Source organism: Rhinatrema bivittatum, chromosome 4 (genome assembly GCF_901001135.1).
Source record: "Rhinatrema bivittatum chromosome 4, aRhiBiv1.1, whole genome shotgun sequence".
NCBI classification, from domain to species: Eukaryota; Metazoa; Chordata; class Amphibia; order Gymnophiona; family Rhinatrematidae; genus Rhinatrema; species Rhinatrema bivittatum.
The window spans coordinates 236255907-236282949 of record NC_042618.1 but is presented as its reverse complement, the minus strand read 5'-3'; the positions used below and the strand labels follow the sequence as shown (position 1 = coordinate 236282949).

The 27043-nt window shown below is 47.1% G+C and overlaps 1 protein-coding gene across 4 annotated transcripts in view; it reads left to right on the top strand.

Moving 5' to 3' along the window:
* Positions 1 to 27043, top strand: part of CCDC77 (coiled-coil domain containing 77) — a 305397-nt gene that overhangs the window by 206330 nt on the left and 72024 nt on the right. For all 4 annotated transcript variants that reach the window (XM_029599936.1, XM_029599938.1, XM_029599937.1 and 1 more), the window contains exon 10: positions 20130 to 20255. In XM_029599936.1, coding sequence (XP_029455796.1) covers positions 20130 to 20255 — 126 coding nt within the window. The remainder of the gene's footprint in view (positions 1 to 20129; positions 20256 to 27043) is intronic.

Below are 27043 nucleotides of genomic sequence, written 5' to 3'. Positions count from 1 at the left end.
AGGACCTGCTGCGGCAAGGTCCCATCCTACGCGAGGATCCAGCTCAATTCTCTCTTACGGTCTGGCCATTGAGAGGGCTAGACTGAAGAAAAGGGGATACTCGGAGCCGGTAATAGATACTCTTCTCCGAGCACGCAAGTTCTCCACATCACTCACATATATAAGGGTCTGGAGAGTTTTTGAAGCCTGGTGCGACACTCACAGCACCAATCCACATGCCACTAAAATCCCTATCATTTTGGATTTTCTGCAAGATGGACTTCAGAAGGGTCTGTCCCTCAGCTCCATCAAGGTTCAGGTGGCAGCGCTGTCTTGTTACGGTCCCAGGAGTGACGGCAACACCATTGCTAAACACTCAGATGTCTCACGTTTCCTGAAAGGAGTCAAACACATTCGTCCGCCACTGAAGTGGCCATTGCCCCTGTGGAACCTCAACCTAATGTTGGAATTTCTAGCGGGATCCGCCTTCAGACCCCTTCGAGGCCTGTCTCTCCGTGTGTTAACCTTGAAGATGGTGTTCTTGCTGGCTGTGTGTTCAGCACGCCGCATCTCAGAGCTACAAGCCCTGTCCTGCCGTGATCCGTTTCTCAGAATCACTCCAGAGGCTATCCATCTTCGCACGGTCCCTTCCTTCTTCCTCAAAATAGTCTCACACTTTCACCTCAACCAAACCATATCCTTGCCAACCACGGAAGGTTTGAAGAAGTCGGAAGAAGGTCGAATACTGCGCCATCTCGACATCGGCAGGCTGTTGTCCAGATACCTGGAAATGTCAGAAGCAGTACGAAAGACGGACCACCTGTTCGTCCTACACAGCGGGAAGAAGCAAGTGAAAGCGGCCTCACGGGCAACCATTGCCCACTGGATCAAAGAAGTTATCAAGGCAGCCTACGTAGAAGCAGGAAAAACCACCGCCTCTACGGGTCAAGGCTCACTCTACCAGAGCGCAAGCAGCCTCTTGGGCAGAAACTAGGGTGCTGTCGCCTGCAGAGATATGTAAAGCGGCGACGTGGTCCTCCCTCCATACCTTCTCCAGATTCTACCGTCTGGACGTCCAGGCCAGGGAGGACACAGCATTCGCGAGGGCAATCCTAAGCGGTCCTCGGGCAGCCTCCCGCCCAGTCCGGGAGTAGCTTTTGTACATCCCACTTGTTTTGAGTCCATCTGCTACATGCTAGGAAATGTAGAGATTACTTACCTGATAATCTCCTTTTCCTTAGTGTATGCAGATGGACTTGGCATCCCGCCCGGCTGCCGGCATACATGGGGATTCACCAACTCACGGTAAGCCATGTTTTCTTATGATAGGGCATCCACCCTGCCGGGAGTCAACTCCTTCCGGTTGAGAACACTGGCGGTCTCCAGCTACTATCAATCGGTCAGGGTAATCCTGTTCATTTAATCGATCGGTCAGCTACAAATATATCCATAAAGCTTTTGCAAGGAAGATTACTGAATTGCTGCACTTCCTGCGGGGTTATATGTACCCGTGCTGACGTCCGATCCGTCTCCAACTGCTAGCACGAGCACACTATACCCACTTGTTTTGAGTCCATCTGCATACACTAAGGAAAAGGAGATTATCAGGTAAGTAATCTCTACATTATGTCTTGTGTTAATGATTTTTAAGAATTTGTTTTGTCATTTATTGTACTGTTTGATATTCTCTGCCTTAGGCTCCTTTTGGAAAAGGCAGATTATAAATAGAAAAATAGATAATAGAAAAAAAGAAAACAATGTCCTTGGCTAGCCTGGAGGCTCAGGTGGGAAGCAATAACCAACTGATCATTGGGTTCTAGGCATTGTACAGAAGGGCTGTCAGCTCCAATTTACAAAGAAACCCTCACTTCTCACCTCGCAGTTAAGAAAGCCAGCGTGTTACATCCTCGACTCGGAGAAGAGATATCACTCCGACAACAACGGGCAATTCAAGTCATCCCATCTCTGCCTGGGACAAAGGCTTCTACTCACCGTATTTCCTAATTCCCAAGAAATCCGGTGGCCTTCGTCCAATTCTGGATCTCTGCGAGTTGAACAAGTGTCTCATCAAGGAGAAATTCAAAATGGTATCCCTCAAATCCATTCTACCACTCCTTCAACCCAACGACTGGATGTGCTCAATAGATCTGAAGGATGCCTATACCCACATTCCTATCAACCCATCATCGCTACCTGAGCTTCTGATACAAGGATCAGCACTACCAATACAAGGTTCTTCCGTTTGGCCTATCGGCAGCCCCCAGAGTTTTCACCAAGTGCAATGGTGGTGGTAGCATACCTCTTGCAACGGGGCATGAGAATCTTTCCATACCTGGACGATTGGCTTCTAGTAGCCTCGACTCCCACAACACTCATCGAGCATCTTCAACAGGTGATCAAATGTTTGGACAATTTGGGACTCGTGATCAACTACCAGAAGTCGACCTTGAACCCAACACAAGTTTTACAGTTCATAGGAGCTCGATTAGACACCACAAGGAGTAGAGCATTCCTGCCGGAGGACAGGAAATGGGAGATGCAGCAGCTACTGCGCTCCCTCAAAATTACGCACAGACCTTCAGCACGTCAAATCCTAACAGCATTGGGTCACATGGCAGCAGCCATTTTTACGGTACCCAACACCAGGTTGCATATGCGTCGTCTGCAGTGGGGTTTGAAACGGCAATGGAAACAACACTCACAGCCGTTAATGACACATCTACTACTCACTTCAGAAATGACGAAGGATATAGACTGGTGGCTCAGCAAATCGACACTATCCAAAGGGCTGTTGTTCAGTCTCCCCCCGCACAACGCAGTGCTTACCACCAATGCTTCTCGCAAGGGCTGGAGAGCACATCTGGACCTCTAGCAAACACAAGGACTGTGGTCTCACCAAGAGCAGAACCTACAGATCAATTTGTTGGAACTCAGAGCAATATAAAACGCCTTGCAAGGATTCCTACATCATTTGCAGGACCGCAGGGTCATGGTATACACGGACAACCAAGGAGCAATGTTCTACATAAACAAACAAGGAGGGTCCGGTTAACGGTCCCTATGCAAGGAGGCACTTCTCATCTTCGATCACGAACATCGGCATTCGATCCATCTGCAAGCGACATACCTTCCGGGAATTGTCAATACCCGGGTGGACATATTAAGCCGAATATTCCACCCCCACAAATGGTCACTCAACCAACAAGTGGCTCAAGAGATATTCATCAGGTGGGGAGTTCCAACGATGGACCTCTTCGCTAACGAGACAAACGCGCAAATTCCTCGTTTCTGTTCAGTATGGCCCAGTCAGAGACGGACAGCGCAGGATGCCTTTCTCGTCCCTTGGACAGAGAGCATAATGTACGCTTTTCCACCCATACCTCTTATTACAAGGACAATACAGCAATGCATAGCAGATGCAGCTCAACTAAAACTAATAGCTCCAGCTTGGCCCAGACAGCCTTGGTAGAGCTACCTGTTACAACTCTCCATCGAAGAACCAATTTGGTTGCCAGATCGACCAGATCTTTTAGCGCAGGAAGGGGGAACCCTTCTCCACCCACTACATTCATCTCTCCATTTAACAGCATGGAGATTGAGTGATTCCTCCTGACGGAACAGGGCATCTCCATCGCAGCACAAAATGTCTTGTTGGAATCCAGGAAACCATCAACTCAAAGGAATTACAGTTTTAAATGGAAACGTTACTCCCCTGGGGCATGTCCAAAGGGGTTCAAGCCTTAGACTAGGGGTCAGGAACCTATGGCTCGGGAGCCAGATATGGCTCTTTTGATGGCTGCATCTGGCTCGCAGATAAATCTTTAATAAAAATAAAAATCTAACAAAATCCCCCACCCTCCTGACGCCCCCCCCCCCAAAAGACCTGCCAAAAGTCCCTGGTGGTCCAGTGGGGGTCCAGGAGTGGTCCTGGAGCGATCTCCTGGACTTGGGCTGTCGGCTGCCAGTAGTCAAAATGGCGCCGACGGACCTTTGCCCTCACTATGTCACTGGGGTCGACCAATGGTGGCGGTAGCCCCTGTGACATAGTAAGGGCAAAGGGTCGTCGGCTGCCAGTAATCAAAATGGCGTCGACGGCCCTTTGCCCTTACTATGTCACAGGGGCTACCACCGCCATTGGTCAACCCCAGTGACATAGTGAGGGCAAAGGGCCGTCGGCGCCATTTTGACTACTGTCAGCCGACAGCCCAAGTCCAGGAGATCGCTCCCGGACCCCCAGGGACTTTTGGCAGGTCTTGGGGGGGGGGGTTAGGAGGATGGGGGGTTGTAATAAATTAATTTGGCAGGTCTTGGGGGCGTCAGGAGAGTAGGGGGTTGTAGTAAGTATGGCTCTCACGGAATTACATTTTAAAATATGTGGCGTTCATGGCTCTCTCAGCCAAAAAGGTTCCCGACCCCTGCCTTAGACTGTTCACCTGAGTTGCTTCTTGACTACCTCCATACGTTATATACGTCTGGCTTAGCAACTTCCTCAATCAGGGTTCACCTTAGCACTATAGCAGCATATCATAGACTACACAGAGGTCAACTGATCTCCACTCACCCTTTGATATCTCGATTTCTCAAAGGTCTATCCTACCTTTGATCACTGACCTCCAAGCCACCAGTACCGTGGAACCTGAACCTTGTCTTAGAGCAACTCCATGCTATTTCCATTTGAACCAATGGATTCAGCCCACATACAGTACCTCACGTGGAAAGTAGTCTTTCTCGTAGCAGTAACCTCCATTCGCAGAGTTAGGGATCTCCAGGCCTTGGTCCATTACAGTCCATATCTATAGTTTTATCATCACAAAGCAGTTCTCCGAACTCATCCTGCCTTTCTTCCAAAAGTAGTTTTATAGTTCCACTTGAACTAATCAATAGAACTACCAACGTTCTTCCCTAAACCACATCACAATGATAGGGAACTCTTATTACACACATTGGACTGCAAGCGAAAGGATACAATCCGATTCCCATTCATCTCAATTGTTTGTATCTTTCAACCCAAATGCACCGGGCCTTCCGGTGGCCAAGTGAACGATCTCAAGCTGGATTGCACAATGTATTCAATTCTGCTATGAAAAGCAAAAATTACCTCTAACTTCCCATCCAAAGGCTCATCAAGTCAGAGCAGTAGCCACCTCAGTAGCACATCTGAGACAGGTACAACCTGTGGACATTTGCAAAGCGGCTACATGGTCCTCCCTACACACATTCATGTCCCACTACTGTCTAGATCAGCAGACAGCTGACGACGCCAAATTAGGGCGAGCAGTTCTGCAGTCTCTATCATAACCATGTCGACTACCACCATGAACAGATCACGCATGGACATAAAGGCACAGATGACATAGCGTGATCGGGAGCTTGGGACACCCATGACAGCATGGCTAATTCAGCCCTGCTGTCAACGGGAAAAAGCAAGTTTGCTTACCATAAACGGTGTTTCCGTAGATAGCAGGATGAATTAGCCATGCTGACCCTCCCTCCTCCCTGGTTAGTCAGACAATTCTTAATTACGGACTGAGGAGATTCTGTTTTCCTGCGTGGGAACACACGTGCAACCGCAGAGAGCAAAGCTGTAACCTTTGCTTAGGAAGCTCCGCCTCCCGGGCCCTGAATGACAGTTCCCATGACAGCATGGCTAATTCATCCTGCTATCTACGGAAATACCGTTTACGGTAAGCAAACGTGCTTTTTCCCGTTGACAGCAGGGCTGAATTAGCCATGCTGTCATGGGTGATGTCATTGAGAGGCATTAGGTGGAGCTGTCTCTCAAAGCTTTGGAGCTTTTGCCCTACTGGACATGCACAGCAGTTCCTGCACAAATGATAGTACCAGAAGGCTCCTCAGTTCTTTTTTGTTTGCGCAGAGTATGGATGGAGGAATATGTCTCTCAGATTCAGCTCCTCAAAAAAAACAAAAAACTTTGCTTCCGCGAACTTCAAAACAGCACTTTTCAGTGCTTTTCATGGCCCTAAGGAAAGCATTCAGGTTTAAATATTGTAGTTGTGACCATATCATGTCCATAACAGATGGCCACAACTACTGTTCTCCCAGGACAAACAGGATGGTAGTCCTCACATATGGGTGACATCATCAGATGGAGCCCTGTCACGGAATACTTTTGTCAAAGTTTCTAGAACTTTGACTGGCACACTGAGCATGCCCAGCATGCCACAACCCTGTGGCCACACGGGCTCCCCCTTCAGTCTCTTTTTTTTTCCGCGCAGCAAGTTGCCTTGCAGTTTAGGAGCTCTGTGAGAAATTTCTCACAATTTTCCTCACGGAAAAAATTGAAGTTTATCTTCCTAATTTACCCTCGCTGCGGTCCCCCATCGTGCTCCGTTTCCTTCGAAGCTTGGTAAGTGTTTTAACCGCAGTTGCAGTCGGTTCCCGGCGGCATTCCTTCGGTGCCCGAAGGTCACCGACCGTTCGCCCGCCAATTTTTCGACATGGTGACCGGTTTTCGAAAGTGCCCCAAGTGTCAGAGGACCATGTCCATAACGGACCCACACAATGTATGTGTTTTGTGCTTAGGCCTGTCGCATGACGTCCATTGATGCCCTAGTTGTGCACAAATGACTCCCAAAGGCCGCCGCGCTCGACTGGACAAGATGGAGCACCCGTTTGGCTCAAAACGTTCTGCTCCATTGACTCCAGTTCAAGTTACACCAGCCGGAGCACATCCATCGACATCTGAGACACCGCGCCAGGAACAGTGGGGAAGTGGGTGGCCGTCTGTCACCGACCCCCATCTAAGGCATCGGCGTCATCATCCTCGGTGCCAGAAAATTACCGGACCGAGCACTGAGGGGAAACATCATCGCCTATACCGCAGCTGCATAGACTTCCATTGAGCCGCCTGCGAAGAGGGCCCGGGGAGAGGAGCCCCCATCCTCCTCGGGACCCTAAGGTGTTCCCCACCAACATTGGTGCCGGGTACTGAGCCTCCACAGACCCCTGTGGAAGCTGCAGTAACGCCTAGCCTGCCTCCTACCCCTGGTGCAGTGTTATCCACACCAGCCTTTAGGGAGGAATTGGACAAACTAGTCCAACAGGCAGTGCTGAATGCCTTTTGGGGTTTCCAGTCGGCACCTGTGCCATCGATGTTCGCACCACTCCTCGAGCGCCTAGATAGGCTCATTGGTGCCCTGCCGACTCAACCTGCGCCATCGGAAACGCTGGCACAGAGTCGAACATCAAAGCCTCCGCCGGTATCGATCCCCCTTCCGGATTCCTCGGAGGACCACAAGGCGATTCCCCACCCGATGCCGGAACCCATTCCGGGGCTATCGTTGCCTAACCGCACCTCATCTGCCTCGGTACTATCGATGCCGGGTCAACTTCCATCGATGCCACCTGGTCATCCATCGATGCTTTCTCGGCCTCTCGGCTTTGGTACACTTCCTCCCTTAGGAAGTCCACCGGGAGAAGGAGAACCTCCCTATAATCCATGGGAGGGATGCATCCTCGGACCATTCCTCTCAAGTTTCCGAGGACCTACTTTCAGAGCTTTCTCCCCTGGAGGAAAGACATCACTCTCCTCCAGAAGACCTCTCCTTTGCCAGCTTTGTCAAAGAAATGTCTGAAACCATCCCATTTCCATTAGTAACAGATGAGGATTCTCGTCACAAAATGTTGAAGATCTTACAATTCATAGATGCTCCAAAGGAGATAATGGCAATACCAATCCATGAGGTTCTACTGGACCTTTTGCACAGCCTATGGGATCATCCGGGTACTGTTCCACCAGTAAATAGAAAAACTGATGCTACGTACCTGGTTCAGCAGGCCCCAGGATTTCAAAAAAGCCAACTACCCCACCGTTCTGTGGTAGTGGAATCAGCCCAAAAGAAGACTAAAAGGTCCTGTCCACACTCCTCTGCTCCTCCTGGTAAGGAACAATAGGCTTTGGACGCACTGGGGTGGAGAGTCTTTCAAGGGTCCATGTTACTCGCACACATAGCTGCATATCAACTATACATGACTCAATATAAGAGAAATCTAAGGAAACAAGTCACCTATCTCAAGTCACAGACACCCTATCTCAAGTCACAGACACCCTATCTCAAGTCACAGACACCCTATCTCAACAATATCAAGAGACCTTAACCTACATCCTTCAGAAGGGATTAGAGGCTGATAAGCATGAGGTAAGAGCTGCTTATAATTCTTTTGAAACAGCATCTATAGTCTCAGCAGCAGGCATCAGTGTTAGGTGTTGGGTCTGGCTCATACCTCAGACCTACGTCCCGAAGTGCAGGATAAACTAGCTGATCTCCCATGTACAGGTGAAAACCTGTTCGGGGACAAGATTCAAGACGCAGTGGCCCAGTTGAAAGACCAACATGAGACCCTGCGTCAGCTTTCAACTGTCACCTCAGAAGCACCCTCTATAGCCCGCAGAAAGCAATTTTATAGACCACGCAGGTACTATCCTCCTGCGTCTTGTGCTCATCCAGCTCAGGCCCCTCAGAGAGGACAAGCACGTCAAACACGAACTCCTAGGGCGCATCCAGCCCCACAGGCTGGTGCTGCGGCTGGGTTTTGACTTCTTTCCAGAGAGCAGCAGCCACCGCACCCTAATCCCTCGACCCAACTTACCAGTGGGAGGCCGCTTATGCCACTTCATAACCAATTGGTACCAAATCACAATGGACCAATGGGTACTCTCCATAATAACCCATGGTTACAGTCTAAATTTATCAGCTATACCCCCGAATTCCCCGCCCATTCCAGCCTGGAGCTGGGATGATCACACAGGGCTTCTCGAGTCAGAGCTCTCGACCCTTCTCTCAGCCAGGGCTGTGGAACAGGTTCCCTCGACTCAACAAGAGAAAGGGTTCTACTCCTGCTATTTTCTAATCCCAAAAAAGACCGGCGGCCTCCGGCCTATTCTAGATCTCCGTGCCCTGAACATATTTCTTCACAAGGAACGGTTCAGAATGGTATCCCTCGGTACCATGCTCCCCCTCCTACAGCAAGGGGATTGGCTCTGCTCTCTGGACCTTCAGGACGCTTATGCCCATATTGCCATCTTCCCTCCTCATCGCAAATACCTGCGATTTATAGTAGGTCACGGACACTATCAATACAAGGCACTGCCATTTGGCCTGGCTTCAGCTCCACGAGTATTCACAAAGTGCCTAGCAGTCTTGGCACAGCTGCACAGCAAGGACGTTCACGTCTTTCCATATCTCGACAACTGACTCATAAAAAGCCAGTTCAGGCAAGGAGTCCTAGACTCCCTTGCCCTTACCACGAACCTTCTACGATCATTTGGATTTCTGATCAACTACTCAAAATCCCACTACACACAGTCTCACCATATCTCCTTTATAGGAGCAGATCTAGACACCAAACTGACAAAAGGGTTCTTACCCAACAACCGCGCAACTACGCTGTCCAGCCTTGCAGCTTTATCCGCAGTCAACGAAAAGGCTTGGCTCGCCAGTTGCTCACATTACTCGGCCACATGGCGTCAACAGTCCATGTCACCCCAATGGACTCTAAAATCTCAGTGGCATCAAGCCACTCAACCGTATTTGTCCCTTGTCCACATAATGACCCAGCTTCGACTGTCTCTTGCCTGGTGGACTCACAAGGACAACTTACAACCAGGTCTTCCTTTCCTGTAACCAGCTCCTCAGGTGACCTTAACCACAGACGCCTCCAACCTAGGTTGGGGGGCCCATATCGAAGGCTTTCAAACCCAAGGGACTTGGACAAAAGCCGAAGTGACCTATCAGATCAACTTCCTAGAGCTTCAAGCGATGTGGTACGCACATCATGCATTCATGGACTGCCTCTTGAACAAAGTAGTCTTGATTCAAACAGAAAACCAAGTTGCAGTGTGGTACCTGAACAAACAGAGGGGCACAGGCTCTTACCTGCTCTGCCAAGAGGCGGCACAGATCTGGGCCTGGGCCCTGTCGCACTCAATACTACTGCGAGCCACTTATCTGGCAGGCACACAGAATGCAGTGGCGGACGGCCTCAGCCAAAGTTTCCAGCCCCACGCGTGGTCTCTGGATCCCTATGTTGCGAACAGAATCTTCCACCGGTGGGGTCAGCCAAACATCAACCTCTTTGCATCCTATCAGAACCGCAAAGTGGAACGCTTCTGCTTCCTACACAGGGACCGAAGAGCACCAACCATGAATGCCTTCGCTCGCCTCTGGAACGCAGTTCTGCTATATGTGTAACCTCCAATTCCGCTAATCAGCAAGACTCTTGTGAAGCTACAACAGGACCGAGGCTTAATGATACTCATAGCCCTGTATTGGCCTCGACAAGTCTGGTTTCCCATACTTCTTGACCTCTCTGTCCAGGAACCCGTTCGCCTGGGCACAGCGCCCAACCTCATAACACAGAATTACGGTAAGTTACGCCACCCGAACCCCAGACTCTACCTGATGGCCTGGATGTTGAAAGGTTGATACTACAGCCTCTCAACCTTTCTAATAGCATCTCTCAAGTCCTTGTGGCTTCACGAAAGCCTTCCACGCGGAAGTCTTACCTCTCTAAGTGGAAGAGGTTTACTGTGTGGTGCACACAGAAGGCCCTAAACCCCTTTTCTTGCTCCACACCAGCACTCTTGGATTATCTCTGGCATCTCTCAGAATCTGGCCTACAGACTTCTTCCATACGGGTACACCTCAGTGCCATCTCTGCTTCCTATCTAGGAGTAGGGGTTGCCACGATAACTGCTCAATCCCCGGTGAGTCGATTCATGAGAGGCTTAATACAGCTTAAGCCGCCTCTACGTCCGCCAGTTGTGGCATAAGACCTCAATGTGGTACTTGCACGGCTCATGCGTCCTCCTTTTGAGCCACTGCACTCCTGCGAACTCCGATATCTTACATGGAAAGTAATTTTCCTAGTAGCAATCACATCTGCTCGCAGGGTAAGTGAGTTACAGGCCCTTGTGACCTACTCACCTTACACAAGATTCCTCCATGACCGGGTGCTTCTCCGAACTCACCCTAAATTCCTTCCTAAGGTAACAGATTTCCACTTAAATCAGTCCATAGTCTTGCCCACTTTCTTCCCAAGGCCTCACGCTCATCCAGGTGAGCAAGCTCTGCACACCTTGGACTGTAAGCGTGCGCTGGCATTTTATTTAGACCGCACTACGGCCCACAGGAAGTCCACACAACTCTGTTTCTTTTGACAAAAACAAGCTTGGAGTTGTGGTGGGCAAGCAAACTCTCTCCAACTGGTTGGCAGACTGCATTAAATTCTACTACCAACAAGCAGGCCTTCCACTTCAGGGACGAGTGAAGGCGCACTCAGGGCCATGGCAACGTCAGTAGCACACTACCGTTCAGTACCGATTGCCAACGTCTGCAGGGCTGTGACATGGAGCTCTCTCCACACCTTCGCAGCCCACTACTGTCTTGACAAGGCTGGGTGACAAGACTCAGTCTTTGGCCAATCTGTCCTAAGGAACTTATTCCCAGTGTAAAAACCCATCTCTTCCTACCTCGACCTGCTGTGAATTTCAGACTGCCTTATCATTGCTAACAGCACCCCAGTTGTTGTGCCTGTTGCACATGTTCGGTGCTGGATGGCCTGCTTCATTATGAGTCAGCCTAGAGCTTGCTATTCACCCACATGTGAGGACCTCCATCTTGCTTGTCCAGGGAGAAAGCAGAGTTGCTTACCTGTATCAGTTGTTCCCCCCGGGCAGCAGGGTGTTAGTCCTCACAAAACCCGCCCGCCACCCTGCAGAGTTGGGTTCGATAACATTTTCTTATTTTATTTTTCGCTCGTACTTTTTGCTACAAACGAGACTGAAGAGGGACCCCGTGTGGCCACAGGGTTAGTGGCATGCTGGGCATGCTCAGTGTGCCAGTCAAAGTTCTAAAAACTTTGACAAAAGTATTCCGTGACAGGGCTCCATCTGATGATGTCACCCACATGTGAGGACTAACATCCTGCTGTCCTGGGAGAACACCTGTTACAGGTAAGCAACTCTGCTTTACCTCTGCCTGGGGCTGACCACGATCAGGCAAACTGCTGCGACTGTTACTCCTGGGGAAATTCTGCGCTACTACAGAGCGCAGAATTTGCACAGAATTCCCCCCCTGCGCAGAATTGCCATTTTCTGTGCAGAAAAGGTCTTCCCTTTTCACGGCGAAAAGGGAAGACCCCTGTGTGCCATGAACGGACTGTACTCCGCTCAAGGTGAAAATGGAAGGCCCCCACGTGCCATGAACGGCGCGCCAGGCCTTCATCTTCGCCGCGAACGGTGCGTGTCCCGCAGCACACGGGGGCCTTCCTTTTTTGCTGCGAACGGCACACCGGGCCTTCATCTTCGCCGCAAACGGAGCATGTCCCGTGGCATGCCGGTGAGAGAGAATGTGTGTCAGGGAGGGGAGGGTGAGAGAGAGCATGGGGGGGGGGGGATGCCGGAGAGAGAGAATGTGTGTGTGAGAGAGGGGAGGGTGACAGAGAGCATAGTTGGTAAGGGGGGGTGAGAAGGGTGAGAGAGCAAGAGGGTGTGAGAGAGAGCATGGGAGGTAAGAGAGGGTGGGGGGGGGAATGCTTGAGTGTAAGTTTCAGAAAAAGGGAGCCTATATGAAGGGAGGGGGATGCCAGTGAGAGAGAATGTGTGTGTGTGAGAGGAGAAGGGGGTGTGGGGGAGGGTGAGAGACAGCTTGGTTGGTAAGAGAGGGGAGTGGGGGGGATGCTTGAGTGTGGGTTTCAGAGAGGGAGCCTATATGAGGGGAGGAATGTGGGGAAGGGTGACAGAGAGCAGGAGGGTGTGAGAGCAATGGAGGTAAGAGAGAGGGGTTGGGGGATGCATGAATGTGGGTTTCAGAGAGAGGGAGCCTATATGAGGAGATTGTGAAGGAGTGTGTATGTGTGTGAGAGATTGAGAGCTCTGTGTATGAAAAAGGGATTGTGTGTATGTGAGGGTACTAGCCTGTGTGAAGGGATTGTGTATGTGTGAAACAGAGCCTGTGTACAGGGCTGCGTGAGAGAGACATAGGTAGCCTGTGTGAGGATGTATGTGTGAAAGAGAAAGGGAGCTTGTGTGGGTGTGTTTGCAAGAGAGAGGGCCCTGTATGTGGGGATGTGTGTGTGTTCCAGAGAGTGAGGGAGCCTGTATGAAGGTGTGTGTATGTGGAAGGGATACTCTTACAGTGAATTTCTAGGGAAATTCTGCAACTTTAAGTAATAACTTTTTTCTGTCATAATTTAAAATGTAATTACTTAAAGACTGTCATGTAAATTGTGTTATTTTGACCAATATAAAGTTTGCAGAATTTTCAGTTTTTGTGCGCAGAATTCCCCCAGGAGTAGACTGTGGACAGATGTCCCCAAGAGCTCAACGGCAGAGAGAGGGAAAAAATAGTGAGATTGAAAGCAAACAACGCCCCATCATCTGAGCATTCGTCGGCCTCCACATCCTCTTCAGCTGGCTAGGAAGACCAATGTAGATCTACAAAATCTCCCCCAGATCAGTTAAGGCACTCTCACATTGAGCAGTGCAGGCCAGCCTCTGTGGGAGAGGTCAGAATGAAGTCGAGACAGTCAGGGGCTCTTAAAGAGTCAACAGCTCGCATAGTTTCCAGTATAGTGCTTCTTCCATCGTAAACAATGCAGAGTTCATTGAGAATGCGCCATACAACTCATGACGCAGCATCGGAGGCAGCACATGAAGTATCAAAGACAACAAGCGAGGAGTCAAGCATGGTGCATGGAACGCCAAGTACAGTGCATGAAGCGACAAAGGTGGTGCACAGAGCATCAAAGACGGTGCAAAAAGTGGCAAAGATGATGTATCTATAACAGTGCACCAGCAGTCAAAAATGGCACATGAGTTCCCCAATGCAGAGTCTCAATCCTTAAAATCAACACCAGCTTCTAAAACCCATTCAGCGCCAGAGTTATTGCTACCTACCACTCAGGCAACAAAAATGCCTAAAGAAAAAATACTGGTTATATTGGGGGGGGGCAACTCTGCTGACAGCATCAGAGTCAGAGAGTAATGAGGAAGGACCCCCTCTTCCTCTCACACCTTCAAAGGTACCTTCTCTGCCAAGTTCTCTGAGATGAGAAAGCCCATTGGAACAGAGGAGTCTCCAGCAAACTCTTTGGGCCTTCCTTCAGACCCTCAAGAGGAACTCTCAGAACACTCCTCAACTATAGAGGCTCTGACCTACTTGCAGTTTGTCAAAAAAAAGTAGGCACCACCTTGAAGCTAGATGTAAAGAAGGAACCAGACTCTCGTTCAGAGGTTATGGGGATCCTTAAAATTCTAGAGCTTCCATCAGAGCCCGCTGTTCTCCAATCCCACCTAGTACTTCAAAAAGCTCTAATGAAAGTGTGGGCATCTCCCTCCTTCAGAGTCATCGTTGCCCGTAAACTAAATCTTAAATTCAGGTTACAAAAAACACCACGCTACCGAATTGTACAGCTACCCCATAACTCAGTATTTGTAGAATCTGCCATGAAGAAGGCAAAAAAAATCACATCTTCACTCAAACTTACCCCCGGGGATGGACCACAAACTGTTGGATGACTTCGCAAGGAGGTATTCCAAAGCTCCATGCTTAGCATGTGCATACAACACCAGTTTTACATTGTTTGGTATTTTTTAAGAAACATTGCAAACCCTGAAACTGTATATATCAGAGGATGGCCAACCTTCCTCACCACAACCACTACATGACATGGATGAAGGTTTCAGACATCTTCTAAGAGCGGTATATGAGGGCTTTGACTCAGCAGCTAGAATCTCAGAATCATCCATTGCTGCATGACATACGAGTTGTCTGATCATTCCTGTCTAGGAGACAATCTCTTTGGAGAGAAGCTAAAAGAAAAGGTAACGCAACTGAAAGAACAGAACGTTGCTGTGCAAACCCTCTCCTCAAGCAGTGATTACTTGACCGGGGCTCGGTGCTTTTACTTGCAAGAGACCCTTCTTCCCCAAGAGGTTATACAGTCTAAACCAAGGTTACCGTCAAACCCTGTGCCATCCTCCACACTCTAAACAATCAACTGCTCAACCCGATGGAAGGCAGAGGGATAGATCCCAGCAAAAAGAGTTGTCATAGTCAATTTCAAAATCGCAACAGGGTTTTTAGAACCATTACCACCACAGCAATGCACGCCAGTCAGGAGAAGAATTCATCACTTCAAAGACTACTAATTCAAAATAATGACAGACAAATGGGTTCTAGCCATAGTACAAAACTGATATTATCTGAATTTCGACAGCCAGCCACAGCACCTCTACTGGCATCGCTTCCGCCAAACTATTCTCAGATCCCATTGTTGCAGATAGTTCAATCACTTCTACAGCAGAACGCCATCAGGGAATTAGCCCACTCAGAATACAGTCAGGACTATTACTCAAAATACTTCCTCATTGCGAAAAGGTCGAGTGGTTTACGTCCCGTTTTGGATCGCAGCTCTCTCGACAAATACCTGCACTGATAGAAATTCAAAATGACATCTCTGGGAAGCATCTTGCCTTTTATCAAACCACACAACTGGATATGTTTCCTGGACCTCAAGGATGCATATGCATGTTTCCCTATCCACCCATGTTCTTGGTGTTACCTCTGTTTCACAGTGGGAGACGAGCACTACCAGTACAAGGTACTCCCTTTTGGACTGTTATCAGTAATGAGAGTCTTCGCGAAATGCCTAGCTGTGATGGTAGCCCATTTATGCCGTTCAGGGATAAGAATTTTTCCTTATCTGTCCAACTGGCTAATAATGGCCCCCCCAAAAAAACATTCTACGGTTTCATACAGAATCCATCATACATTACCTAGACATTCTAGGCTTTGTTATAAATTACGAAAAGTCAAATTTGCTTCCAACCCAGTCATTCCAGTTCATAGGAGCATGAATAGACTTCCTACAATCCAGAGCTTTCCTTCTAGAGGACAGAGCAATCAAGCTTCAACTTCTGGCAAACAACATCCTGCAGCACTCTTATATGTCGGACAAAGACACGTAGAAATTATGGCAGAAAAAGGACCAAATGATCCATCCAGTCTGCCCACCCCCATACTTAATTTCCCAGACCATCAGGGCCCTTGTTGGTTGCTGTGTGAGTCCAATTCCCTGTTACCTCTTGCTGTTGAAGCAGAGGGCAATGTTGGAGTTGCATCAAAAATATCAAACTTATTGGTTAAGGGTAGTAATCAGCAAGTTACCCCTATGCTAATTTGTTTTCCCAGACCATAAAATTCAATGTCCTTGTTGGTTGCTGTCTGAATCTAATTCCCCTTTTCCCCCTGCTGTTGAAGCAGAGATCAATAATTGAATTGCATCAATAGTATGAAGGCTTATTGGTTAAGGGTAGTAACAGCCACACCAGCAAGTTATCCCCATGTATTCTTTTCTTCATTTCCTCTAGCCTTTAGGGATGCACTGTTTTTATCCCATGCCCCTTTGAAATCTTTCACTGTTTTTCTCTTCATCACCTCCTCCGGAAGGGCATTCCAGGCATCCACCACCCTCTCCATGAAGAAATATTTCCAGATGTTGGTTCTGAGTCGTCCTCCCTCGAGTTTCATTATGGGACCCCTATGCATGACTCTGCACATCTTGGCAATGAATTCTAGCTGCCATATCTTTGACCACTGTTCAAGCTTCCTTAAATCACGTCTCATTCTCTCTGCTCCTTCCAGTGTGTCCACCCTGTTGCAGATCTTAGTATCATCTGCAAATAGACAAACTTTACCTTCTATCCCTTCTGCAGTGTTGCTCACAAAGATATTGAACAGAACCAGTCCCAACACTGATTCTTGTGGCACTCTGCTTAACACTGCTTTCTCTTCAGAGTAGGTTCCATTTACCATTACGCGCTGACTTCTATTCATCAACCAGTTTGTAATACAGGCCACAAGCTGCCTATGCTGGACCGTATCAAAAGCTTTGCTGAAATCCAAGTAGATCACATTGAGTGCTCTTCCTCGATCCAATTCTTTAGACACCCAATCAAAAAAATCAATCAGATTTATCTGACAGGACCTTCCCCTGGTGAGTCCATGCTGCCTTGGGTCCAGCAATCGGACTGTAGATAGTTCACTATCCTTTCCTTCAGCAGAGTCTCCATTAATTTTCCCATATGGTTCTTTTAACCAGACTACACATGAGACTTCTCCAGTGGGACCTACAAACACACTGGAATCAGTTGCTACAATCTCTGTCATTCAAAATAGAAATTACCAGTTTCATGAAAATGTATGTCAAATGGTGGAGTACTGGAAGTTGGAGCCCTGTTCCAGCCACAACTCATCAGATCATACTCACCATGGATGCCTCCACTTGGGGCTGGGGAGCCCACCTCATTCACTTAAAATCACAAGGACTCTGGTCCCCCCAGGTACCAAATAAATCTGCTAGAGCTCAGAGCAGTTCAACTTGCCCTTCAAGTCTTCCAGCACTTCAAGACAAAAATATGATTCACACAGACAACCAACTAGCAATGTTTTACATAAGCAAGGAGGAACAAGTTCTTGGGCCCTCTGCCAGGAAGCTTTAAAGATCTGGAATTGGGCCAAGTTGAATTGAGTGACTCTCCAGTCAGTTTACCTTCCAGGGATCGCAAATATAGAAGCAGACAGACTCAGCAGAATATTCCAACCACACGAGTGGTCCCTGTCACAGACTGTAGCAAACATCCTTTTTAAAAAATGGGGATGACCTTGGATAGACCTTTTCACAACAGAGGAGAACAAAAAAGTGAACATTTTTGCTCCATTTGTCCCATCTTATATAGGAAAGCCCTGGATGCCTTTCAGTCTCTTGGCTTGGGTGCTTTTTTATGCATTCCCTCCGATTCCATTCATAGCCAAAACAATACAGAAATGCATGCAAAATCGGGCCAGACTAATATTAATAGTTCCAGCGTGGCCGAGACAACAGTGGTATGCATATCTCATACAACTGTCAGAACTCCCCCCTCAAAGATTGGAAAGCAGACCATTGTTACTGACTCAGGAGGAGGGGGGTCGCTCCTTCATCCCCTTAAATCTTTACTCAGCCTAACAGCATGGATTTTGAATGCTCGATGATAGCGCATTTACATTTAGTTACTGACATTGAAAACTTTTACTATCTGCTAGGAAGCCTTCCAGACACCTTAACTATGCTTCTAAGTGGATTTGTTATTCCACCTGGTGTAAAGACTATTCTGTCAACCTCAACAGTTATTGGATTACTCTGTCTACTTTCCAAAGGAGGTCTGGCTACTTCATCAATTCCGGGTGCATCTAAGTGCAATAGCTGCTTATGATCATAAGAGGGAAGCCCAATATCGATATACTCCCTTATCTCTAGGTTCATGAAGGGCCTGATTCAAATTCATCCTACAGTACAAAACCCCCCACTACCTTGGACTTAAGCATAGTTCTCACCGCATTGATGAATCCACCCTTCAAACCTCTAGAATCGGCCATATTAAAATATCTAACTTGGAAGATAGTCTTTCTAGTGGCAATTACATAAGCCAGAAGAGTGAACGAGTTGCAAGCGTTTGTACACTACCTTCCATATCTACAATTCTTCCATGACAAAGTAGGCCTACAGACCCATCCCAAATTCTTACCAAAGGTAGAATCAGCATTTCACTTGAACCAATCTTACGCTTCCCACTTTCTTTCCAAAACCTCACACACAAGACTGGGACCGCCAGCTTCATATCTTAGACTGCAACCGGGCATTGGCCTATTAGAAGCAGAGATCACAAAGTCATAGACGGTCATCTCAACTATTTGTGTCACACGATCCCAATAGGTTGGGAACTCTAGTTGCAAAACAAAATCTTTCTAATTGGATAACCTCATGCAGACAGTATTGTTACAAGTCCTGGTCTATTCCATTACAATATCCTGTACAAACTCACGAGGTACAGGCCTCAGCAGCTTCATTAGCGCACTTGCACAATATACCAATAGAAGAAATCTGTAAGGCAGCTACCTGGTCTTTTGTGCACACCTTCACTTCCCATTACTGCCTAGATAAAATGACAGCCAAGGATGGCTTATTGGGAAAAGCAATACTGAACCAACTTTCATCTAGATAAATGCAGTTCACAGAGGAGTCTAGGTTGTAAAAAAAATAAAATAAAGGAAAGAAACACTAGGCTTCTAAAATGACTTGGAGTTTGTTTTTCTTTAACAACCCTCAGCTTGGGACTCCCCATAAAGCATGGCTAATTCAACCTGTTTAGCAACAGAAAAAAGCAAGTTTGCTTACTATAAATGGTGTTTTCCATAGATAGCAGGATGAATTAGCCATGCATTCCTGCCCTCCTCCCTGGACAGCTTTCTTTACACATCTGGATTTTTTTTTCTTTTGCTTTGAATAAAAACTGAAGAGCTTTCTGGAATTATGGTTTACATGGGAACCGCCGCACATGCCAGTAGAGGAAAGACTAAAGAGGTTAGGACTTTTCAGCTTGGAGAAGAGACGGCTGAGGGGGGATATGATAGAGGTGTTTAAAATCATGAGAGGTCTAGAACGGGTAAATGTGAATTCGTTATTTACTCTTTCTGATAATAAAAAGACTAGGGGGCACTTCTTGAAGTTAGCATGTGGCACATTTAAAACTAATTGGAGAAAGTTCTTTTTCACTCAACGCACAATTAAACTCTGCAATTTGTTGCCAGAGGATGTGGTTAGTGCAGTTAGTGTTACTGTGTTTAAAAAAGGATTGGATAAGTTCTTGGAGAAGTCCATTACCTGCTATTAATTAAGTTTACTTAGAGAATATTCACTGCTATTATTAGCAACAGTAACATGGACTAGACTTAGTTTTTGGGTACTTGCCAGGTTCTTATGGCCTGGATTGGCCTCTGTTGGAAACAGGATGCTGGGCTTGATAGACCCTTGATCTAACCCAGTATGGCATGTTCTTATGAGACAGCTCTGCCTAGTGCCACTCAATGACGTCATCCATGAAGCATGGCTAATTCATCCTGTTATCTATGGAAAATATTGTTTATGGTAAGCAAACTTGCTTTTGTCATTATAGCTACCACACTTTGACAGTAGCTTACAGGGTTGAATGTGAAAGTTTTCTTTCTATCTCAGTACCATTTTCACACTAAAACTTGTCACATGTAATACTTTCCTGTTTAATATTTGTTCATTCTATTTGGCTTCAGTTGTTAGAGAATCAACTGACACAAGCAAATCGACTAGCAGATATGTACCGGGAGCAGTGTGTCACCCTTGAGGATGAGCTGGCTCGTATGCGTGAGGAAGGTGATGTTGGAAGAGAAATCTTTAAGGTAAAAAAGAACAAAATAAATCAGACTGGTATTATGTCTGTCTTGTCAGGCAGGAATGCTGCTTGTAGGGAAGATGATGGCACTCCTGCTAAAGGCATGGGTGAAAAGTGACAACTCCATACTGTCTAGCTGAACACCTCTGACAAAAATAGACATGTGAAGGGGTCAGTCTCCAAAGAAGATTTACTTTGTCTTTCTCAGCATGGATTTCTAACCAGTATTATATAGCCACAAAACAATAAGAGACCAAAAGAAATTCCAGTTTTATATGACGTGATTGATGACTGTGTAGCTAATAGTACAGATATTGTGAAGCGATATGCATTTTGTTAGCTGCATTGGGGAGGGTAATTTTCAGACAGGCAGTGTAAATGGGTAAATCACAATTTCTATGAGGATAAATAGGGTAATCAGTCACAGATGGGGGATGCCATCTGAGGAGCCTGAGCCAGAGAAATGACTGACAAGCTACTAGAGTTTTCTAAGCTGTTTTACTGAGCTTGGAGGGTTGTCTCAGATCATGATGTTTGCTTGGGTGCCCTCAGTCTATTTTATCCAAAGTGCCAACAGTAGGAAATTCTTTTGTGCTGGTTTCTCAGACCTGTTTGTAAGTAACCTTTTTTTACTGTGTGCTTCCTTCACTTTGGGATTCCCTCTCCCTTTAGATTGCCTGAGGTAAGTTTCTTGGCAACTTTTAAACTTTGCTTTCTTTTTTTGTAGCTGCAGGTGCAAAGAGCTGCATCAGACAGCCTTTTTTTAATTGAGTTATTTGATTTTGCTGCAATTTTTCATCCATTTTAGCAGAAGGCGGCAAGCTGCTTCAAGGAAATGCAGCTCGTGCAGCCACATAATGTCCATAATTGACCTTCATGATGTGTGTGCTGTGTCTGTTAGACATGATATCCCTAGTTGTAATGTCCATCAGAAGCTGTCTCCTAGAGGTCTTTGTAACTGTTAAGAGCACATGGACAGGCTTTTCAATCCAGATTTATTGGCATTGGCAGCATCAATCTTCAAGGTCCCTGGACCTTGGGCTCTGGTGGTGCATTGGCATTGAAAAACATTGATCCTCCTCGCAGAATTGAACAACAGTAAAGAAAAAGGGAACAGAGCATTCTCTAGTTCCTTCTACCTGATGAAAGCAAAGGGTTTAGCTTCATCGGTATTAGGCAAAAGCCAAGAAGCAGACGATAAGACCAGGGATTGTTCCTTCTCGATGGCTGTTTCCACATTTTGGAATTCTCTCCCAAGAGAGATACAATCCATTTCAGATACTAAATTCTTCAGGAAAGCATTAGACTTATCTTTTCTAAATGGTTTATAATTCCAATAACTGATCTGCTTAATGCTTACAGCAGTTTTCTATTTGATTACTTGTATTTGTTGCTGCCATGTTTTTTGACCTGTTATGGATGTTTTTATTGTACTCCACCCTGAACCTTGGAAAGGCAGGTAAGAATTCTTTTAAATAAATAAATAAGCATCAGCATCCATCCCTATTAATGTATGGTGCCAAGAGCAGGGAGATAATGGCAGTTCAATACATCCTCTTAAACAACCAACAAAGAGAACCACTCACCCTTGAGGTATTCTTGGGGATTGAATCAGTCTCCAAGAGCTCTTTATTCTGGAAACTCTGGCAGTTTCCAAGGACATGATATCCTGAAAACTCTAGCAATACTTGATGGTATTAATAAAAGGGGCATTGGTACCAACTGTATTGGTGTCCATTTTCAGTACACCAGGGAGGAAGCTTCACCAAGGCATTGTTTAACATCAGAATCAGACCCCCAGCAGTCAAGGAGAATCCTCACCAAGGCCTTAGCTGCTAGCTGGGTGCAGACTCTGACAGCTCCACAGTATATGGTATTGATTCAGAGACTGTGCACCCCTGGGAGTATGAATATGAATCTGAGAATTAGTCCCGTTATGAGAAGTCAACAGGTCTCATTTTAGATAGCATAGACTATTCCATTTACATTGAAGAAGGAAACTGCGCCCAAATTTATTGGACATTCTCCAGTTCAGCAACTCCTATCCAAGAATGTCATGGCAATGCCCATGCATAACGTCCTCAGAAAGGTGCAGATAAAAATGTGGGAGACACCCCCCCCCCCCCCCCCGCCAAACCACTTGTCGTCAAGAAGGTGGTTGCTATGTATCATGTCAGAGGGCTCCCAGATTTGAGAAATAGCTGCCACATCAGTCAGTAGTAAATTCTCTCTCAAGGCCAGAAGTTCAGAGAGTCGCACTTCTTGTTCCAAGAAGAGATCATCGTACTTCTGAACTTATTGGGAGAAAGGTTTATCAAAATGCTATACTCCCTCGCATAGAATCTCACCAACTCTTAAGTGGCCTATATATGCATGACACCCTGCAGAAGTTGAAATGCTTGTCAGAGTTTCTTCCTTAGAACAAATGTGATGACGAAGAATCACTGGTGGATATGAGTAGAGAGTGGAAAACACTGTCAGATCTATGATGTTTTCAAAATGGCACCAAGAGCTTCTGCCATTAGTATTTGTACCCAAAGACGCTCAAGATTGTAGTCTTCAGACCTCAAGTCAGATGTTCAGGATACGTTTGTGGATATACTCTGCAAGAGAGAAAATCTCTTTAAAGTCAAGAAAGTGGTGGATCAAATAAATCACTGTGCTAAGCTTCATATTTTCTGCAGCCACTTCTGACCTGCCCTTCACATCTAGGAGGTATTCAAGCAACGAGGAAGCACTTTTCTCCTCAAGAAGCTGCCCCCTTGTCTCCCTCAATCTCATCTTGGAGAGCAGGGTGCCTCAAAGCCACAGACAGATTGCCAGTCAAAGCTTGGGATGGGGTTTTGACTGAATCCAGGAAAACATATCCAATATTTCAGTATCTTTCCCAGGGAAATCTCCTGTGAGATGAAGGCTGAGGTTTTAGGTAAACCATTGGCCCAGTATAACTTCAGACAGCTAGGTCCTCGGTGTAATACAAAATGGATGCAGACTTCATCTTGGTGCACCTCTTAGCATCAGGAACCATTTAAGGAAGTCTCCCCCTTAGTGGTCAGAGCAGTTGAGCTCATTCCACTTTGGAAAAGAAGGCAGGTTTTTAGTACAAGTATTTCCTGACCCTTAAAAAGGCAAGAGGACTCCTTCCTATGTAGACCTAGTACCTGTTGAAGGAAAAGTTCAAAATGGTTTTCCGTTTCTAGAAAAAGGAGATAAACTATGTTCCCTGGACCTGGAGAGTATTTACACCCACATAGAGAGACATTCAAGTCATAGGAATTATCTCAGATTTTAATATGGAAACACTACCTTCAATATCACTGTGGTATTGTGGCCAGAGACTAGACCTAGGCTAGATTCTGGATTGTCTTTAATAAACTTTCATTAATAACAGAAAATAGCTATGCTTACCTTTGCAGTCTTAAACAAAAGAAAACCCCATTGGTGTTTACAACTTCACAATCTGGGTCTTCCCTATGTTCCTTCTCTCTCTTGGAAACTGCCCACGGCCCAGGAATCCCTCCTACTACAGGGCTTAAGAAGGACCGGACCAGATTTCTGAAGCCGGTCTTTTAAGGTGTTACGGGTTTTTTCTTGTATACCCCTTCACAATCACATACTGTGATTCGTACCTGCATCAGCACAAATAAGACAGACTACAGAAGCTAATGAAAAAAATTAGGAGGACTAACTCCAGTTAGGTGGACCTCCGAAGATCAAATGGACATAATGTACTGCTATTTTTATGTCAACAACTCTGCATTTAAATCTGTAGGGCATGCGCTGGAGGCTGATGACGTCAGCGGAGCGAGTGGTAGCTTAACCCACGGCTCCCGACTGAACCGGTGGGAATCGCCCTAATCTGCGGCCATCCAGGGCTCATTTTTTGCGAAAAACCCGGCGAAATTCAAGGCAGCACTCAGCCCATGTCGTGCCGCAAAAAAGATATTGATTTCCACAAATTCTCCTATCAAAAAGTGGATCGTGAAAATCGGGCCGAAAAATCCAAGATGGCGGCCGCGACTGCCCCGGAGCTTTCTGAGGGGGAGGAAGATCGGCACGCAGCGGCCGACTCGGACATCCCTAATCGGGGTGAGTTTAAAATGTGGTTCCGAGAGTTGAGACACGACTTGCAGGCGTTTAAGAAAGAAATTCGGGAGGTGGTGGGAGAGCTCCGGGAAGAGGTCAGTGATATGGGCCGGAGGATTTTTGAGTATGAGACTCTCACTGAAGCCCAGGCAGAAGCAGTGAAAACCCTAGCTGCTGACAATAAAAATACCTCCCAGGAACTCCAGCAACTTGCCCTGAAAGTGGAGGACTTGGAAAATAGGAGCCGCAGGATGAATTTGCGATTCCGCGGCATTCCGGACACTCCAGAATACGCTGACTGCGTCCAGGTTATCTCCAAACTTTGCATTACTATTCTGCAAAAGCAGGAATCTTCGGGAGGCGATGGGTCAATTATACATCATACAGTGAAAATTGAGAGGGCTCATCGGGCCCTGGGACCTCGGCTTGCTAACAGAGTGAAGGACATTATTGTCTGCTTCCATGAATATGCTGTGAAAGAAAGGGTGCTGCTGGCGGCAAGAAAACAGGGGCCCATTATGCTGGATGGCCATGAGGTTCAGCTCTTTGCGGACCTTTCCCCTATTACGCTAAAACGGCGCGCTGAATTGCGACCTGTCACAGAGATATTGGTGAAAGAGAACCTCCGGTACCGCTGGCTGTTTCCTTTTGGGATCAGCTTTGCCTGTCAAGGTCGGACCTATAAAGCCCAGTCTCTCCGGGAAGCGGCTGGCTGTCTGAAGGAAGCGGGGCTCAGTGTTCCGGATTTCCCTTCTCCGCCATCCCCCGCGAACCAACAGAGGGAGGAACCGCGATGGCAGAGGACGGGAAAGGGTGGAAAAAGATTGCGCCGTACTCCAACGCCGGATCCAATACAGCCGACAGCTGATACTACTTGAAGGGATCGGCGGATTCAGAAGTTTCTTCAGTTCCTGTTCACTGCAACCTGGATGGCTGCGTTGTTGAAAGCTGTTTATTTTTCTTTGATGATTCCCACCGGACGGGGCAGCGGGAGTTCTGCTGTGCCATGCCTCTAATCGTTGGGCTGTGTGCCCATCGACTGCGGTCGAGTGGGGGAGGAGGGGGGGGGGAATGGGGTTTTCTAATCTTGCAGGCCTTTGTGGGTTACGCTTTCTGGTATCCAATCTCTCTGGCGGGCCTGGTTCCTCTTATGAGGCCCTGGATTCTGCACCTATCCCCGGTTGGGCTGTGTAGCCAGTGTCTTTCTTATCATATCCTGCCATGACGAAGTTTCGGCTATTTTCTCTGAATGTGAAGGGATTAAACTCTCCACGTAAGCGTAAACTTTTGTTTAAAGACTTACAGAGGGGGCAGGTGGCCGTGGCCATGGTGCAAGAAACTCATCTTAAGCGACGGCATGAACACCTGATGCGTTCTCCGTACTACCCTCATCAGTTCTGGGCGGCGAGCTCCAAGTCTTCTCGCTATGCAGGGGTGGGAATTATGTTCCAGAAAGACTTTGCTTTTGAACTACTCAAATGTGTTGCTGATCCTGAGGGGCGATTCCTCTTGCTTAATATCTTGGTGGCGGGGGAAAAATACACGTTGGTTAACGTGTATGCTCCTAACACGGGTCAAGCAGTTTTTTTTACTAAGTTACTTGGGACTGTACAGAACCATCTAGAGGGCCATCTTTTAATGGTGGGGGATTGTAACATTTTGCTTAACCCTAAGCTAGATTCTTCGGCGGGACGGGGATCTATCCCTAAGAAGGATAGGCGTAGCCTTATAACTTTCCTTCACCATTTTATGTTGGAGGATGTATGGCGATTTTTTCACCCCCAGCAAAGGGAATATACATTTTACTCCCACCCCCATAATCTCTATACGAGAATTGATTATATTTTTGTGGATAGGGGTTTTCTCCACAGGGTGGTCAGACCCGCAGTAGATGCCATTACGTGGTCCGACCACGCACCTCAGTGGGTGGATCTAATGTTTCCTCTATATGATAAGGGTCAGAGGTTTTGGAAGATGAATGATGGCCTTCTGGAGGATAAAGTGTTTGTGTCACAATGTAAGAGACGTATCCAAGAGTACTTACATCTTAATGAGACCCCGGATATTTCTCCTATCACTATATGGGACTGTTTGAAGGCGGTAGTGAGGGGAGAGCTTATCGCACGTGCCTCATTTGTTAGGAAGACTGAGACACAAGAACGAGTGGCCCTTATGCGTAACTTAGTGGCTTTGGAGCAACGGCATAAATTACAGCCCATGGAGTCCGTGAAGGAGCGGATTGACTGCTGTCGCTCACAAGTGGCAGCCTTGGATGCTGCTCAGATAGCGCTTGCTTTGGAGCGGGTGGAGCAAGCGTATTTTGAGGGGGGTAACAAGGCTGGTAAGCTCTTGGCCAATAAATTAAAGGTGAAGCGCATGCAGAACCTTATTACTAAAATTAAAGATGAACAGGGTACCCCCCTTACGTCCAACGAGGATATACGTTCTCGCTTTCTTAGATTCTATGCCACTCTATACCAACGGAATCCTCATATTGTAGGGGAGGACATAGAGGCCTTTTTGCGGGATATTTCCTTGCCCCGTTTAGTGGCCGACCAAAGCGCGGCTTTGGATGCTGTTATTACTCCTTTGGAGGTCTCCCTCACCATTAAGCAGCTGAAGGTGAACAAAGCTCCTGGTTTAGATGGCTATACAGCTCGGTTTTATCAATGTTTCTCGGCTGAGCTTTCCGGTCCCCTGGCACGGATG